General features: G+C 36.4%; 1 protein-coding gene across 3 annotated transcripts in view; it reads left to right on the top strand.

Moving 5' to 3' along the window:
- Positions 1–14,385, top strand: part of LOC132303204 (E3 ubiquitin-protein ligase RGLG3) — a 102,471-nt gene extending 88,086 nt beyond the window's left edge. For all 3 annotated transcript variants that reach the window (XM_059800372.1, XM_059800373.1, XM_059800371.1), the window contains one exon: positions 14,009–14,385. In XM_059800372.1, the coding sequence (XP_059656355.1) occupies positions 14,009–14,092 (84 nt within the window). In that variant the 3' untranslated portion in view covers positions 14,093–14,385. The remainder of the gene's footprint in view (positions 1–14,008) is intronic.
- Positions 14,386–16,779: the final 2,394 nt, after the last annotated feature.

Genomic DNA, 16,779 nt, shown 5'->3' with positions numbered 1-16,779 from the left:
CATATGAGAAAACCATTCCCAAACTATTCTTTCTGTTTATATTCTCCTTTGATGTTGATTAAAAAGCTAGCTATAGAGATGTAGTTCCAGATACATCTGATGAATTTGTTACGGTATCCCATGGCTGAGTGATAAGGGATCAGGAAATCCCGGTTGAGTATCGAAAGCCGTCCTCGTGTCCACCTTTATAGCACACCTGCGAGGATGATTGTTTCTATGGTAGTCCCTAAGCAACTCATAACTGAGCAGGATTTTGTCTGAGATTTTTCTCTCATTGTCAAAGGCAGTTTGAGATAGAATAATCCACGAAGGGAGGACTGCTTTGACCCTAATGTCAATAATTTTGGCAATGCACTTTTAGAGGGTGTTGCAGCTTGATATATGTCTATAATCACTTAAAGAAGTAGGGTTTGCTTGGAGCTCAAGGTTACAATAGTTGCATTAATCTCTTTAGAATGGCCCCTGAACTGAAGGAGGACATAACTTCCCTATTGAAATCCTCCCAACAGTATTCTTTCTTCTTTTAAAGAACAAGGCATTCCATCCATCAGGCCCAAGGGCTTTGCCATCCTTTAGGAAAACTCAGTAGATTTAATTTCCTCTAAAGTTACAGGTTCGACTAGGTCTGAAGCTTGGTTGTCTAAGATTTTTGTGATTTGGATTTGGTCTAGCAGAGATTGATTCTGAGAAGTGGAAACAATGCTTGCTCCAATCAGATCTTTATATAACCTGATGGTATTTTCATAAATCTGCGCTGAATTTCAATTCTTTCTCCCTCATTAGTGATAGACTGAATCCTGTTGATATGTCTTCTGGAAAAAGAATCCAGTATTTTGGTCTCCAAGTTGGAGCCATTGGACTCTCTGGCCTTTTACTTGGAAAGGCTTTCTTCATTGTGTTCTAGATTAATATATTCCCTCAGGAAGTACTTTTCCGTGGTTATTAGCTGAGGGTTTAGGAGATCAGTCTAAATCTTTCTGCATTTGCTGCAGCTCACTTTTAACTTAGTTCACTCTATTGGGTAAGTTACTGAATCTCAGAGAATTGAAAACCTTCATTTCAGCCTTTACCCTCTTTTCTAGGTTTGAACATACATGAGGGGTTCCCTGAATTCTGCAAGACCAAGCTTCGTGGAATTAGAGCAAAATTGGTCATGGTCAGAAAGAAATCAAGAAATTTGAATGGTAAACTGGATCTTCGGTAGGAACGCTTGATAACAACTGAGATGGAATGGTCAAAAGATACCTGGGGTGTGGAATTGGTATTAAGAGAAAGAAAACCTTATGCTCCAGCACTAATTGATAAGCACTCTGTCAAGCTTCCTGGCAGTAGCTTTACTATTGGTTCTTTTGTTGAACCAGGTGAAATGAACTCCTGAATACTTCAATTCCTCTCTTCAGCTTCATAAATAGACCCATTTAGGTCCTTCGTGTTGCCCAGATATAGACTCTAGAGAGAGGAGGAGGAGGAGGAGGGGGGGGGGGGGGGGGATGGGGGTCAATAGAGTCTAAGCAAACTAAGGTCAATTTTGGGTTTTAATTAATCAAATAGAATAAAGCTTAACTTCCTTGATAAATATTGAAGAAATTAATCTGAATTTTAAATTTCAAAGGATAATATTTATCAAACAAAATATATAGCAATAAATGTAAGAGATAGAGATAGAGATTGCAAACATATACTCAGCGATTTTAGCGAGGTTCAGAAACTCCTACTCCTCGGCTTAAGACCCCTCTTGAGACTTCCCAATTCTCTATCGCTTCTCCTTGCGAGTGGAGAGCAAACCTTTTACAAGAAGCTCTTCCTTGCTTCTAAGTGCTAAGAGAAACACCTTCTCTTAGTCTTTCTTGGGCCACACCAGCCCTTACAAGATTTGAACAAGATTGATGAAGTACAAAGTGATCTCTTTTAAATCTAAAGTACAAGATTCAGCTCACTCTAGAGTATGTATGAATAAATTGAAGCTCAATACTCTTTTATGATATAAAGTGTGTATATGATGATGAAAGGCTTTATGATTGCAAGAATATCTTTCTCAATGAATGCAACAACTTTTTTATGAAGACCTCAACTCATTATATAAAGTTTCAGATGAGTCTGATACGAAATCTAGCTGTTGGACACACACTTCGAGAAAAACAAGCCGTTTGAAATTTGAATTTTCGCAGGTTCGGTCGTCCGAAATAAAACACCCTTGAGGTTCGGTCGACCGATTTGGTTAAAGGATGGCCATTAGCCTTGGTTCGGTAGACCGATGAAAAAGCTCTCTTTGTTTCGGTCGATCGAAACTCCTTTCTCCTTTGTTCTAAACTCTCTGTGAGAATCGGCTCTGCTGATTTATTTGCCTCTCTAGTTTCAGTCGCCTGAAACTCAAGTGAGGGTCTTTCAAATGCTAGGTTCGGTAGACCGAAAAATAAAGGTCCTGAGATTCGGTAGACCGAAATAGTTTAGAGGTTTTGATCCAAGCTCTCTTCTTGTATCGGTCGACTGATTTAATATGCCCTTTCAATTCGGTCGACCGAATTGGTTTATGTTTCAGGAACCTGTTTTGATGATGTGTTAAGCTTGGTCCTTTGATCCTTAGATATTATGAATGAGTTGTTTATGCATGATTTAGGAAATGAGCTTCAAAATGTTCATACACACTTTAAGAAAGTTTCCTAAAACAACTCACCATCCTAGCTACCCCATTGATGAGATCTTGATAATTTCTTTGAATCTTGAGTCCTTTTTGATATGTCTTGATGATGCTTTTTCCTTTGAGCTTTAATATGTAACGACTTGTGTTGATAAATGCTTTTAATCTGTAATTTGCTCAAGGTAAACATTAGTTCACATAGAACACCAATAATGAATTATGATCATCAAAATCCTTGGATTCAAGGTCAACAATCTCTCCCTTTTTGATGATGACAATTCATTGATGTGTTCGTCAAATGAGAATAAATATAAAGATAAAGATGTGAACAATTCTCCCCCTATCAATGTGCATAGTTTTAAAAGCGAGGATATACATCTAAGAGATTTACAAATCTCCCCCTTTCTTTGTGCATTCTTTTAAACATTGTTAGCAAGACATATTTAAGGCATATATAAAAAATATCAAGACAATATATTTGAAATTTGAAAACATGCACTTCATAAATGCGAAAAGAAAACATGTATTTCCATTTGATTTCAAAATATAGTTAAGTCAAAGACCATATCAACATATCTTCACCATTTCACTATCCTATTCTTCACATCTTCACTAAGTCAAAGACCATATCAACATATCTTCACCATTTCACTATCCTATTCTTCACATCTTCACTACATTTTTTACCACAACCTACATCAACATCATTCTTCTCCTTTGTCATGCATCAAAAAGGTAGGGGAGGGGTTTGAGAGCATCAGAAATGAGGAAGTCCCGTGATTCGGAGGTCTGCAAGGTCACGTTTCACAAGATCGACGTCATTAGCTACTTCTTCAAGTCGTTCACGCATCTCAAGAATGTGTTCCCTGTTCTCTTTGCCAAGGGCAATTTGCTCCTTAGAAAGAGCAATGTTTTCTAAGAGCAGCGCACAAAGGGATTGCTCTTCTGAGGGAGGGACAGTAGTGGCTTCTTGTTGCTCTTCAGCTTCTTCTTCTAACTCTTCTTCTTCAACCTCTACTTCCTCTTCTCTATCTCCATCACCACTCTCATCAACATCTCCTACTTGTTGCTCATCCATGACCATGTCTTGGCTTTCATTTTGAGGAACTCCAAACTTAGGGTGATACCAAATGTTGGCTTCGGATTTTTTTTAGACCCATTCGAGTTAGCAAGTCTTTGTCAAATCTGTAGAGATTAGTAAGCTCCTTTTTGTCCTCTCCTTCTATTCGCACCTTATATGCTCTGAAGATGAGGGTAAGAGGCATGGCATAGAAGAGGTGTGTTTTCTCTTTTTTAATGCAATCTTGCATGTGGTGAAAGATGATGAAGGAGAGATCAAACTGCTTTCCATTTATGACACACCATATGAGAAAGGCTTCCATAAACGATACATCCGAGCGTCCGCCGGATTTTGGAAGAATGGTATGGATGATAACATGATAGATGAGACAGGCTTGGACGGTTAACTGACTTGCAAAAATCTTGTCAGTGTTTTCAGTAGGGAATTGACTCATTTGTTGGATTGCTTGGAGAGGATTAAACTCTTCTCCATGATATCAATTATAAGATGTAAAGTAGGTGATGTCACCGTGAGGAAGTTTGAGAATGTGTCGCAAACTAGACACGGTAAGGTGAATGTGAGAGCCTACCACAAAGGAATCGTAAGCGTTGTTCCCTAGTTCTTTCTCGAGATGGGTGTTAAACTGTCTAACAAGCTTGGGATAGAAAAGGACTTTGAGCGATACAAATTCACCCAACCCAATAGCAACAAATAAAGAGTAGGTATGTTGGATTAATGCTTCACTTTCACTGTTGTCAAAAAACTTCCCTTTTTCAACTACCTTATGGAGGAATCGGGTTTCATAGACCTCCTTGAACTCAGGTTCTCGGAAGAGACGCATGTTTGGAGCGGGATAGGAGTCGGAATGGTCAGGGTTTGGTGGATTAGATCTCCGGCATCCATATCATGGGAAATCCTAGTGCGTTTTTTCAGGGTACCTATCAGTTCTTCTCAAAGATTAGAGATTTGGTGAGATAGGTAACAAAATGATAAGAGATAAGTGTAACAAATCTATCCTAGGATGATTCAATAGAGATTAAAGATCACAAAAAAAAAAAAAAAAAAAAAACTGATGTCAAAGTGACTGACTCGAGGAAGAGGTAGTGAGACTTACCTTGAATATGAGGAGGAGAGGAGTGAGAGATTCGCAATCGCCTGTGAAGAGATACGGAGCGAGAGGGTTAATGGATTTGTGAGGTGAGATAGGTTCGCTGGTCATTTAAATCTAATTTAGCCCTGTTCGTATCTGGGCCCCTGATGAATCGGTCAACCGAAATGGCTTTTGAAGAGAATTCGAGTTTCTTATTTCGGTCGATCGAAATAGATGAAGCTTTAGTTTCGGTCTACCAAAATATTTAAATCGGTCGACCGAAACATAGTTTCGGTTGCCAAACTGGAGTTAGAAGCATATCTTTTATTTTTCTTGAAGGATACATTAGTGATGATGAATCTCTCTTTCTATAGCCATTCCGATTTCTCGACGAAGAGTGCAAAATCTATCTTCTTGAAGTGGCTTCGTGAGAATGTCAGTCAATTGATTCTCGGTATTGATGAACATCAATTCAATATCACCTTTAGAAACATGATCTCTTAAGAAATGATATCGAATTTCTATGTACTTTGTTTTAGAATGCTGAATGGAATTTTTTGATATGCAAATGGCGCTGGTATTGTCACATTTGATAGGGATTTTGTTGAAGAATGAACCAAAGTCGTCAAGCTGTTGTTTGATATAGAGAATTTGAGCACAGCAGTTACCAGCAGCAACATATTCAGCTTCAGCGGTGGATAGTGCGACTGAATTTTGTTTCTTGCATGACCAAGATACAAGAGACTGACCTATAAGGTGACCAGCGCCGCTTGTACTTTTTCTATCAACTTTACAACCGGCAAAATTCGCATCCGTAAATCCTACAAGTTCAAATGATGTATGCCTAGGATACCACAGACCTAAGTTGATAGTGCCATTTAAGTATTTAAAAATACTCTTGACAGCATTTAAGTGAGATTCTTTGAGACAAGATTGAAATCTAGCACATAGACACACACTAAATATAATGTCCGGCCTACTAGCCGTTAAATATAGAAGACTTACAATCATTCCTTTATATTTCTTAATATCAACATCCTTGCCCTTCTCATCCTTATTAAGCTTTAAGGAATGACTCATGGGAGTTTTAGCATGTTTGGCGTCTTCCGAGCCAAATTTCTTTAGCAAATCTTTAGTATACTTTGGTTGGGAAATAAAAATTCCATCAAGAGTTTGTTTGATTTGCAACCCTAAGAAGAAGTTGAGTTCGCCCATCATGCTCATTTCAAACTCGTTTTGCATGGAGATAGCAAACTCTTTACTTAGAGAATCATTTGTTGATCCAAAAATAATGTCATCAACGTAAATTTTAATGATCAACAAGTTGCCATCAATGATTTTGGTAAAAAGTGTATTATCAAATTTTCCTCTACTAAAATCATTTGAAAGTAGAAACGCACTAAGTCTTTCATACCAAGCTCTTGGAGCTTGTTTCAAACCATATAAAGCTTAAATCAATTTAAAAAAATGGTTTGGATTATCATAGCTTTCAAAGCTCGGTGGTTGTTCAACATATACTTCTTCATCTATAAAACCATTTAGGAAGGCGTTCTTTACATCCATTTGAAATAATTTGAAATTTTTGTGGGATGCAAATGCAAGTAACATTGTTATAGTCTCAAGTCTAGCAACGGGAGCAAAAGTCTCTTCATAATCTGTACCTTCTTCTTGGTTATAGCCTTTTGCAACAAGTCTAGCCTTGTTCCTAACAATAGTTCCCAACTCATCTTTTTTGTTTCTAAAGACCCATTTTGTGCCAATGACTGTTTTATTTTGAGGTCTAGGGACAAGGTGCCAAACCTTGTTCCTTTTGAAATGAATGAGTTCTTCTTGCATTGCCAAGAGGCAAGATTCATCATTTTCAGCCTCATGTATATTTTTAGATTCGAATTGAGAAAAAATGCCACAAAATTGCATATATTTCTTAATTGTGACCTTGTACTAACACCTTTGGATGGATCACCAATAACTTGGTCAATGGGATGATTATGAACTAACTTCCATTCATTTGGAGTAGTTTTATTTTGAGAGGTATCATCACTTGAATTAGAACTTTGATAGATATCAATAAGAGACTCATTTATGTTGAGATCATTGATACTCTTCTCAAGCTCTATAGGGGACCTATTTGTATTAAGTTCATTGGTACCCTTTTCAAGTTCAACTTCTTTATCATTGCCCATCACACTTTTTATTTTTAGAGGTTGGGGATTCATCAAACACAACATGTATGGATTCAACCACAACTAAGGTCCTCTTGTTATAAACTCTATATGCTTTACTTCTAGAGGAATATCCAAGAAAAATGCCTTCATCGGATTTAGCATCAAATTTTCCTAGATTATCATTGTCATTGAGGACAAAGCATTTGCATCCAAAGACTTTGAAATAACCTATATTAGGTTTTCTTTTGTTCCATAACTCTTAAGGTGTTTTGTTGAGAATTTTTCTAATAACAACTCTATTTATAACATAGCATTAAGTGTTTACGGCTTCAGCCATAGAGATCTAAGTGAATTGTGCTCATGTAGCATGGTTCTAGCCATTTCTTGAAGAGATCTATTTTTCCTTTCAACAACACCGTTTGTTGGGGAGTCCTAGGTGCCGAAAGATTGTGATTGTAGCCATTTTCGTCGCAAAATCTTTCAACGTCTTGATTGTCAAACTCTCTACCCCTATCACTTCTAATGGTTTTAATTTTACATTCCTTTTCGTTTTCGACTCTTTTGCAAAATTTTGAAAGAACTAAATGAGCCTCATTTTTGCGTGCAAGAAAGAATACCCAAGTGAATCTAGAGTAGTCATCTACGATCACAAAGGCATAGAGTTTACCACCAAGACTAGCAATTTTCTCCGGTCCAAACAGATCCATGTGAATCAATTCAAGTGGTTTTGAAGTGGTTATATCCTTTTTCCTTTTGAAGGAGGACTTAATTTGCTTACCAATTTGGCAAGCACTGCACGGTTTGTCTTTTGAAAATTTTGTCTTGGGGAGACCTTTGACAAGTTCATTTTTAGACAATCTTGATATTAAATCCATGCTAGCATGACGTAACCTCCTATGACACAACCAACTATGTTCATTGGATGAATGAAACATTTAACATCTTGTTCTTGAAGTTCACCTAAGAGCAAGGTGTATACATTACCATTTCTAGGAGTACAAAATATTTGAGATTCATTTCTTTTAACAATGCATTTATTTGATTTAAAAATCACATCAAATCCATTATCACAAAGTTGACTAACACTAAATAGATTATGCTTTAAACCTTCAACAAGTAAGACATGTTCAATTGATAAAGAAGGAGAAATACCTATGAACCCAATGCCAATTACCTTACCTTTAGAGTTGTCTCCAAATGTTACGCTTCCTCCTTTGTATGCTTCTAGAGAGGAGAATTTTGTGCTGTCACCCGTCATATGTCTTGAACATCCGCTATCTAGAAACCATTTGTCCTTAGAAGATGTGGCAACTTTGAAACCATCCTACAAAAGAGATTTCAAGTATTTTCACTTGGTACCCAAATCTTGTTAGGTCCATGGGAGTTAGCTAAGAGCACATATGTTCCTTTAAGAACCCACTTCTTCATGAACTTAGGCTTTCTCTTTGAGCACTCTTGAATAAGATGACCTATCCTTTTACAATAATTGCATCTAGAATTTTTTTTCTTGCTTTTAACAAAGTAGTTAGCCAAAGGCTTTCTCTTTTTCAATAGACATGCTTTCTTGTCAAAAGGGTCATATCCTAATCCATTTTTATAAAAGACACTTCTTTAAGCACCTAGCATAAGTTCTAGATTTTTGGTACCTTGAGTAAACTTTGCTAGACCATCAATTTGGTCTTCGAAGCCATTTGAGTCGTCATCTTTCCAAGTGGCTTGCATTGCTCTTCTCTTTTTCTTTTCCTCTTTGTAAACATGACAATCAGCTTTGAAGCGTCCCGGCTTTCCACAATGAAAACAGTTAAAGGTGTCTCGTTTGCTCTATTCATTAGATGATTCACCCTTTTTGAACCTTCCCTTGTTGAATTTCTTCCTATGAAGAAATCTTTTGAAGGATTGGGTGATAAGAGCCAAATCATCATCTTCACTTTCGTTGCCGGCAACTTCCTTTTCTATTTGAGAGACTTTGAGAGCAATTTCTTTCTTTCGATGATGATCTCTTTCTCTATCTTTTAGAGTGATCTCCCATGTGAGAAGAGAGCCGAGAAGTTCATCTAACTCAAGTGTGTTGAGATTGTGAGCTTCCTTAATTGCCGTTGCTTTTGCATCCCATTTTTCGGGTAAGCTTCTTAGAATTTTCCTTGCAAGATCAGAGTTGGTCATAGTTCTGCCAAGATGTTTCAACCCATTAATAATGTCAGTAAATCTCACAAACATTGCACTAATAGACTCATTTTCATTCATACGAAACAATTCATATTGATGCATAAGAATGTCAATTTTGGATTCCTTGACCTGTGAAGTTCCTTCATAAATAACCTGAAGTTTATCCCAGATTTCTTTAGCTGTGGTGCAAGTACATACTTTATTATATTCACTAGGACTTATAGCACAATTTAGATTGACTTTAGCTTTAGCATTTAAAGAATAAGTTTATAATCCTCGGTGTCCCATTCAGCTTCAGTTTTAGGGATTCTTCTTGTGTCAACAATTTTCATTGGAACAAAAGGTCCATTAACTATAACCAGCCAAATTTGATAGTCTACGGATTGAAGAAAGCCTATCATTCTATTTTTCCAATAGCCGTAATTTGTTCCATCGAACCAAGGAGGTCTAGTATTAGATTGGCCTTCTTGATGGATATGACCATTTAAGTTTGTCATGATCGTTCTCTAATACACTTAAGCTTTTTCAATAAAGTTCTAGCTCTGATACCAATTGTTGCCCAGATATAGACTCGAGAGGGAGGGGGGGGGGGGGGGGGGTTGTTAATAGAGTCTAAGCAAAACTAAGGTCAATTTTGGGTTTTAATTAATCAACTAGAACAAAGCTTAACTTCCTTGATAAATATTGAAGAAAATAATCTGAATTTTAAACTTCAAAGGATAATATTTATCAAACAAAATATATAGCAATAAATGTAAGAGATAGAGATAGAGATTGCAAACATATACTCAGCGATTTTAGCGAGGTTCGGAAACTCTTACTCCTCGGCTCAAGACCCCTCTTGAGACTTCCCAATTCACTATAGCTTCTCCTTGCAGGTGAAGAGCAAACCTTTTATAAGAAGCTCTTCCTTACTTCTAAGTGCTAAGAGAAACACCTTTTCTTAGTCTTTCTTTGGCCACACCAGCCCTTACAAAATTTGAACAAGATTGATGAAGTACAAAGTGATCTCTCTTAGATCTAAAGTACAAGATTCAACTCACTCTAGAGTATGTATGAATAAATTGAAGCTCAATACTCTTTTATGATATAAAGTGTGTATATGATAATGAAAGGCTTTATGATTGCAAGAATATCTTTCTCAATGAATGAAACAACTTTTTTATGAAGACCTCAACTCATATAAAGTTTCAGATGAGTTTGATATGAAATCTAGCTATTGGACACACACTTCGAGAAAAACAGGCCATTTGAAATTTGAATTTTCGCAGGTTCGGTCGTCCGAAATAAAACACCCTTAAGGTTCGGTCGACCGATTTGGTTAAAGGATGGCCATTAGCCTTGGTTCGGTAGACCGATGAAAAAGCTCTCTTTGTTTCGGTCGACCGAAACTCCTTTCTCCTTTGTTCTAAACTCTCTGTGAGAATCGGCTCTGCTGATTTATTTGCCTCTCTAGTTTCAGTCGCGTGAAACTCAAGTGAGAGTCTTTCAAATGCTAGGTTCGATAGACCGAAAAATAAAGGTCCTGAGATTCGGTAGACCGAAATAGTATAGAGGTTTTGATCCAAGCTCTCTTCTTATATCGGTCGACTGATTTAATATGCCCCTTCAATTTGGTCGACCGAATTGGTTTATGTTTCAGGAACCTGTTTTGATGCTGTGTTAAGCTTGGTCCTTTGATCCTTAGATATTATGAATGAGTTGTTTATGCATGATTATGAAATGAGCTTCAAAATGTTCATACAAACTTTAACAAAGTTTCCTAAAACAACTCACCATCCTAGCTACCCCATTGATGAGATCTTGATAATTTCTTTGAATCTTGAGTCCTTTTTGATATGTCTTGATGATGCTCTTTCCTTTGAGCTTTAATATGTAACGACTTGTGTTGATGAATGCTTTTAATCTGTAATTTGCTCAAGGTAAACATTAGTACACATAGAACACTAATAATGAATTATGATCATCAAAATCCTTGGATTCAAGGTCAACACTCCGTGTGATTATGCCATTCATTAGATCTGCTTAGTCTCTCATTTCTAAATCTGACTGTTGAAATCACCAAGCAGTAACCAGGGATAACCATTGGGACTAACAAACAGAGTAAGGTTCCTCCGAAGTTCTCTTCCAGAGACTAAGGAATGCTCCTCGAACAAAATTACAGCTGAACTTAATATTGGGATCATCCACCAGAGCAATTTTCTAGTAAATAATCTGCTCTGATTAACTAAGAGTTTTAACTGGCAAGCCCCAGCAGACCCTAATCTTATCCAAGGTGGACCAATCATAATTGTGAATAAGGTCCAGGCGTTGGTTAACCCATTTATGATTTTATTCTTGTTTATTCTTCTGAACATAGTCTCAACCAAATCAAAGGAAGATTCATCTCCTAATGATTTGCTTAACCTCACATTTTTTAGACTATTTAACCCTCTAATATTTAATGAGCTGACTAGAGAGAACTAAACATTACCTCAGTCGGGGGGTAAAGTTGACTCCACTAAACTACAAATCTTATCTTAGCATTGTCTTTAGCCTTTTTGTCCTTGTCAATTCCATCGAATCCACCACTTTTTTGTTAATGGTGTGATGTTGTGGCCCAAATTTGGTGTCGGGTCGCATTGTGACCCGCTTATGACCCGATGAGAAATATTTTTGACCCGGTTTTTTAATCATGGGTCGTGGACCCTAATTAGTCTCTTGTAGCCCGATATATAAGGGTGCTTAGGGTTTGGAGTGGTAGAAGAGAGAGGCTTTGAAATTCGTACAGAAACAGAGGGAGAGGCTGAAAATTTGTAATCTCCGATTTTACACATAGTGAAGACTTTGGCTGGATCGCAACCGTGGATGTAGGTTGTTGCTCAACCATGTATAAATCTTCGTGTTCTTTTTGTGGTGTGCTTACTTTTTTTGTCGTGATTCTTGGTTTTATCTTGGGTTCGTTGTGTTTGTCATAACAAATAGGGTTAACATCTGGCAGTTGGATCTTCTTCATCCCATGGCTAAAATCTATAAGAAGAGTAAAAGCCAGTGCGAGTGTCCTTACCTGTGCTTAGCTTAGGACTTTTGATCGGATCATTCGAGTAGTTATCTGGGGGGCATTAGTGACCATTTATTTAGCAATTATGGATGTCTCTCCCTTGTCACCACAGCAGAGGGAGTAGTTATTTCCTCATTTACTACAAATGATTCTCCTTTGTCACTAATATCAAAGGGAGTGTTAAGCCGCTATAGCCTTGCCTTCTTCGAGACTTTCTACCATCCCTCATCTTTATTATCTTGGTAAGTCTCTGCTTTCTGGTGATTTTGGTTTAAGCTTTATTGGTTTAAGCTTTATTTGAATCAGCTGTTGGATTCCCATTGGATTGGAAAGCCATTGTGGAGTGTGATTAAATGCTTTGCAGTTTAAACTAGACGAAAAAGGCTTCCATTGATATTCAGGCTCCCTTTGTTTGGATGTAAAATATGTTTCAGAAATATATATTGGTGTTTGGTTGTCATAAATATTTTATGAAGAAAAAATATATTAAAACCTAACAAAAAAAACTTACCCATCAATTTTCGGCAAGTTACACGCCTCACCCAATGGAGATATATATATATATATATATATATTGGTGTTTGGTTGTCGTAAATATTTTATGAAGAAAAAATATATTAAAACCTAACAAAAAAAACTTACCCATCAATTTTCGGCAAGTTACACGCCTCACCCAATGGACTCGACCTCAATCTTGACCAACACCTTTGCTAAATACCCAAAAATAGAAATAAAAAATATTTTCCATCGAAACAAATGGAGCCTGAACGTGGATTGGGATTGATTTTGTGTGTGTAACATATAGGCATAGTTGTCAAAGGCGTTCCGGGCGCGCGCCTCGGGCGCCGGGTGCATCAAGGCGCAGCTTTGGCGCCTTACATGTACCCAGGTGAGCCTCTTTGCATAGGCACGCGCCTCTTTGCTAAAGGCGATAGGCCCAAGGCGCATGTAGGGCGCACCTGTTTGAAGTACTTTGTTTTTATGTTATTTAAAGAGTTGTGTTGGTTTGACTTTTCATATAATTGGTATGCGTATGTTAAGTGGTGGAGCCTACCACTTATTATAAGTTATATAAAAGCCAAAAAGGTAAAGCAAACAAAAGAATAGGACTCTGCTGCTTCTTCTTTTTGTTTTTTTTTTTCAATGCTGCTGTTTCTTTATTTTTCTCGGCTGCATATTTTAAGTGGTGGATCCTACCACTTATTATAAGTTATATGAAGACAAAAGAGTAGACACAAACACGCTGCTTCTTATTTTCTCTTCTTCTGCATATGTTAAGTGGTGGACCCTGCCATATTTTTTCTTTGTTCTTCTTTTAGACTTCTACTGTTGCTTCTTTTCACTTCTCTTTCTCCGTCTCTTCTTCTTCTGTCTTTTTCCTCCTATTCTCACTTCTCTCTGTTGCTTCTTATTCTGTTTTTTTTTTTTTTCCCCTGCTTTGCTTTGTGCTCTACTGCTTACTGCTTTAATAATTATTCCATGTTAATTAGTACAATGCATGTTATTTTTTCTTTTTTTCTTTTTTTTTTTTTTACTATGAAAAATGAAAATGCATGTTATGTTAACTGTTAAAATGCTTGTTATTTTCTCTTGTGCCATTTTTTTTATGTTTTTTCTCAACTTGCACCTCACTTCAGTCGGGCGCGAGCCTCGCCTTGCGCCTCAGACTCCAAGAGGCCTTAGTGTTTTAGTGTGCCTTGAGCCTTTAACAACTATGCATATAGGTCTTAACTGCTCTGTAATCTCTGTTTGTTTGAGATTCTGTATGATGAGATTGCCTCTCATTCATATATTTATGATTTACTGAGAAAAATGTTCATCCTAACTCTTTGAATCTTTCTTGTTTAAGACTTGCAAGGAATGTAGTGTGACAATTTCATCTTGCCCTCTTTGCCGGAAGCCCATAACGACACGCTTGAGACTATATTCTTGAGTGGGAGACCTGCCTCTGCAAATGTCAGGAGCTTTAACGTTGCTAGCGTATCATGGTCACACATCATCTTTTACATATACTGGGGTTATAGATCTTTAAATAGCTCAAGTCTTGGGTGTATAGAGTTACTTAATTTTGGCTTGGTGTTGATTACATGAATCCTTTCTTTTTTTCTGGTCTACCACATGCAGAAAAGTGTGTGTAAAAAGTTTACTGCGTAACAATAATGTAAGTAGACTTTGGTTGAGAAATTTATGTCATTGAATTGAATTCTAAGGCTTTTCCATTGTTAAGATCACTGGTCTAACTTTTGATTTGCCGAGCAGTCGTTGAGAAGCTCCTCCTTATTCTTTGGTGGATGAGCCTCTATAACGGCCCTAGCCTTGTTGTCAATTTCGATCCCTCTCTGATGCACCAAGAACCCCAAAATATTTCCAGCAATGTAACTCTAAAGGCACACGTCAACGGATTCATCTTCAAACCGTGTGCCCTCATACGGTCAAATGATTTTCTAAGATCGGTCAGGTGTTGAGATTTAGAAGGAGATTTAACCACGACATCGTAAACCTTAAAATATACGGCCATGGTACAAAAATTTAAAATTGATAAAAAAATTAAAAAAAAATAAATAAGGAAATTGAGTCAGCCTTTATGCACTGTTTGCAAGCTTCTTCTCCATGAGCTGAGAAAAGCAGAGGGGAGACAAGAGGACAACCTTCTATGATACCCTTCCCAAACTGCAGTGGTGTTTGTGAACCTGAAATTTTTTCTTTTTTTTTTTTTTTTTTTTTTTTGGTTTGGATTAATGAAATTGCAATTTTCCAAAGAATGTTAATTTATAGAGCAATGATTGAGAATCCGACTAGTTTTATGTGAGTAAGAGTTGATGTAAGCACAACGTTAGGAATTTTAGTGCCATCATATGATGTTAGTCCTTACTTATATAAATCAGTCGAAATGCTCGATTTATACACTCTAAATATTTGTGGTGTCAAAAGTCTTTTGATTTATGTCAGAGATATATGAGCGTTGATACATTCTCCGAATTTGAAACATGCATCATGCATGGGACCCACACCCCACTTCCACGTCATGCGGTTGGACTCACACAAAACTTCGTCGGCATGTTTTGAATTCGGATGATGTGTCATTTTTCTAGATATATATGTCATTTAACATGCCCCTTTTTAACCAATGTTTGTTTCAATTTTAATTAGGAAAATGTTGTTTAAAGCCGAGGAGTTTTAGTGAATTCCTTGACCGAATGCTTTTAATTAGTCATGTATGCAAAATATAAAAAAGTGAGATCCTTCATTTATTTGTATCTTGCATAAACGACTAATTAAGAGTATTCGTTCTAAGAATTCTACCCAATTCTTCAGCCCGAGTAGCACTACTCTTTTAAATATTTTGAACTTGAGACTTTTGGTGTGAATTACCATTTACTTAAAAAAAACTAAGTTACTAAAGAGGGTATAACTTTAATATTTATATACTTGAGCATGTTATATATAAAGATTTGTTGCAATATCCTTCAATGCATCTTATAATTGTCATTTCTCACATAAATTCTTACTTTGAAAGTAAGCTAAGAGGAAAAGAAAAAGAAAAAGAAAGTAAGCTCAAATGCATAAGTTTTAAGTTATATTTGTTTTCCAACATAATTTCTTATTTACAACCAGGTTTATGATATTTAATTAAGGTTTTTAAGATTACAATAATTATTCAGTGCTTGAGATGTTCTGAGATTGGGGCATTATTCAATAACCTAGTTGGTAGAATATCAAACTTCGAAAAGGTGTGTCCGTATTATGTTATGAGATTCAGAGATTAAAGTTAAATAAGGTATGATTAAGCAATATAATTTTTTAATGCTTTGATTTATTTTTGTAGCAAGTAAAGTCTTTTGAGTTTGAGCTGGTTCTTGAGAACACTATATTAGGCCAGCTCTGAGTCGACAAAATTCAGCCCATCCTAAAGTCAAAACCTTCAAACAATGGGCTAAATCTAGTTCAGTGCAAAACACAAATAGAAAGAAAAATTTAATGCACTTCAACCTAATATTAATATGAAAATAACAACATTGAAGAGTTGGGCCGACATCCCATGGCCATTTTTCTCCAATTATTATTTATTTTCTTTCAATTATTTAAATGAGTGGGGCCTATCAAGTTGCTACTAGAAGACATGGATTGGGTTTTTTATCAACTTGACAATTTTTGAAAGGAATACATTTGAGGTTCATTTCTGTCCAAATTTATTTAATTTATGTGATTTATCATATCCATCCATAAAAATAAAAAAATAAAAAAACAAATTTTTTTTTTAAAAAAAATTTCTTTTAAAAAATTTGAACTAAATACGAATGTAACCGAATTCTCTCTAGTACAGCATTCAAAGGTACACAATTCCTACGCGTAAAATTTATTACTACAACATTCCAGAGTCTACAATCATGGGCCATTAAATTCAGTACAGCACTTGTGGCACAGCTGTTTTGAGTGAGGTTGACAAGTGACGACATTAATATATGTTCACATGTGCTGAAATGAGGTTTGAGGTATTAATGGTAGATTGGAGACACTCAGACAGAGGGTACTGGTTAATTGATGAGTAATATCTCGGGTATTTTATTTTTTATAAATAAATAAATTTGTTGGAGTAAATTTTTAAACTATTTATTTTTC

Source organism: Cornus florida, unplaced genomic scaffold (genome assembly GCF_030987335.1).
Source record: "Cornus florida cultivar Cherokee Brave unplaced genomic scaffold, ASM3098733v1 CherokeeBrave_3.0.0_Hap2_Chr04, whole genome shotgun sequence".
NCBI lineage: Eukaryota > Viridiplantae > Streptophyta > Magnoliopsida > Cornales > Cornaceae > Cornus > Cornus florida.
Note: the sequence above shows the minus strand (reverse complement) of the source record. Positions and strands in the feature narration are given on the sequence as shown.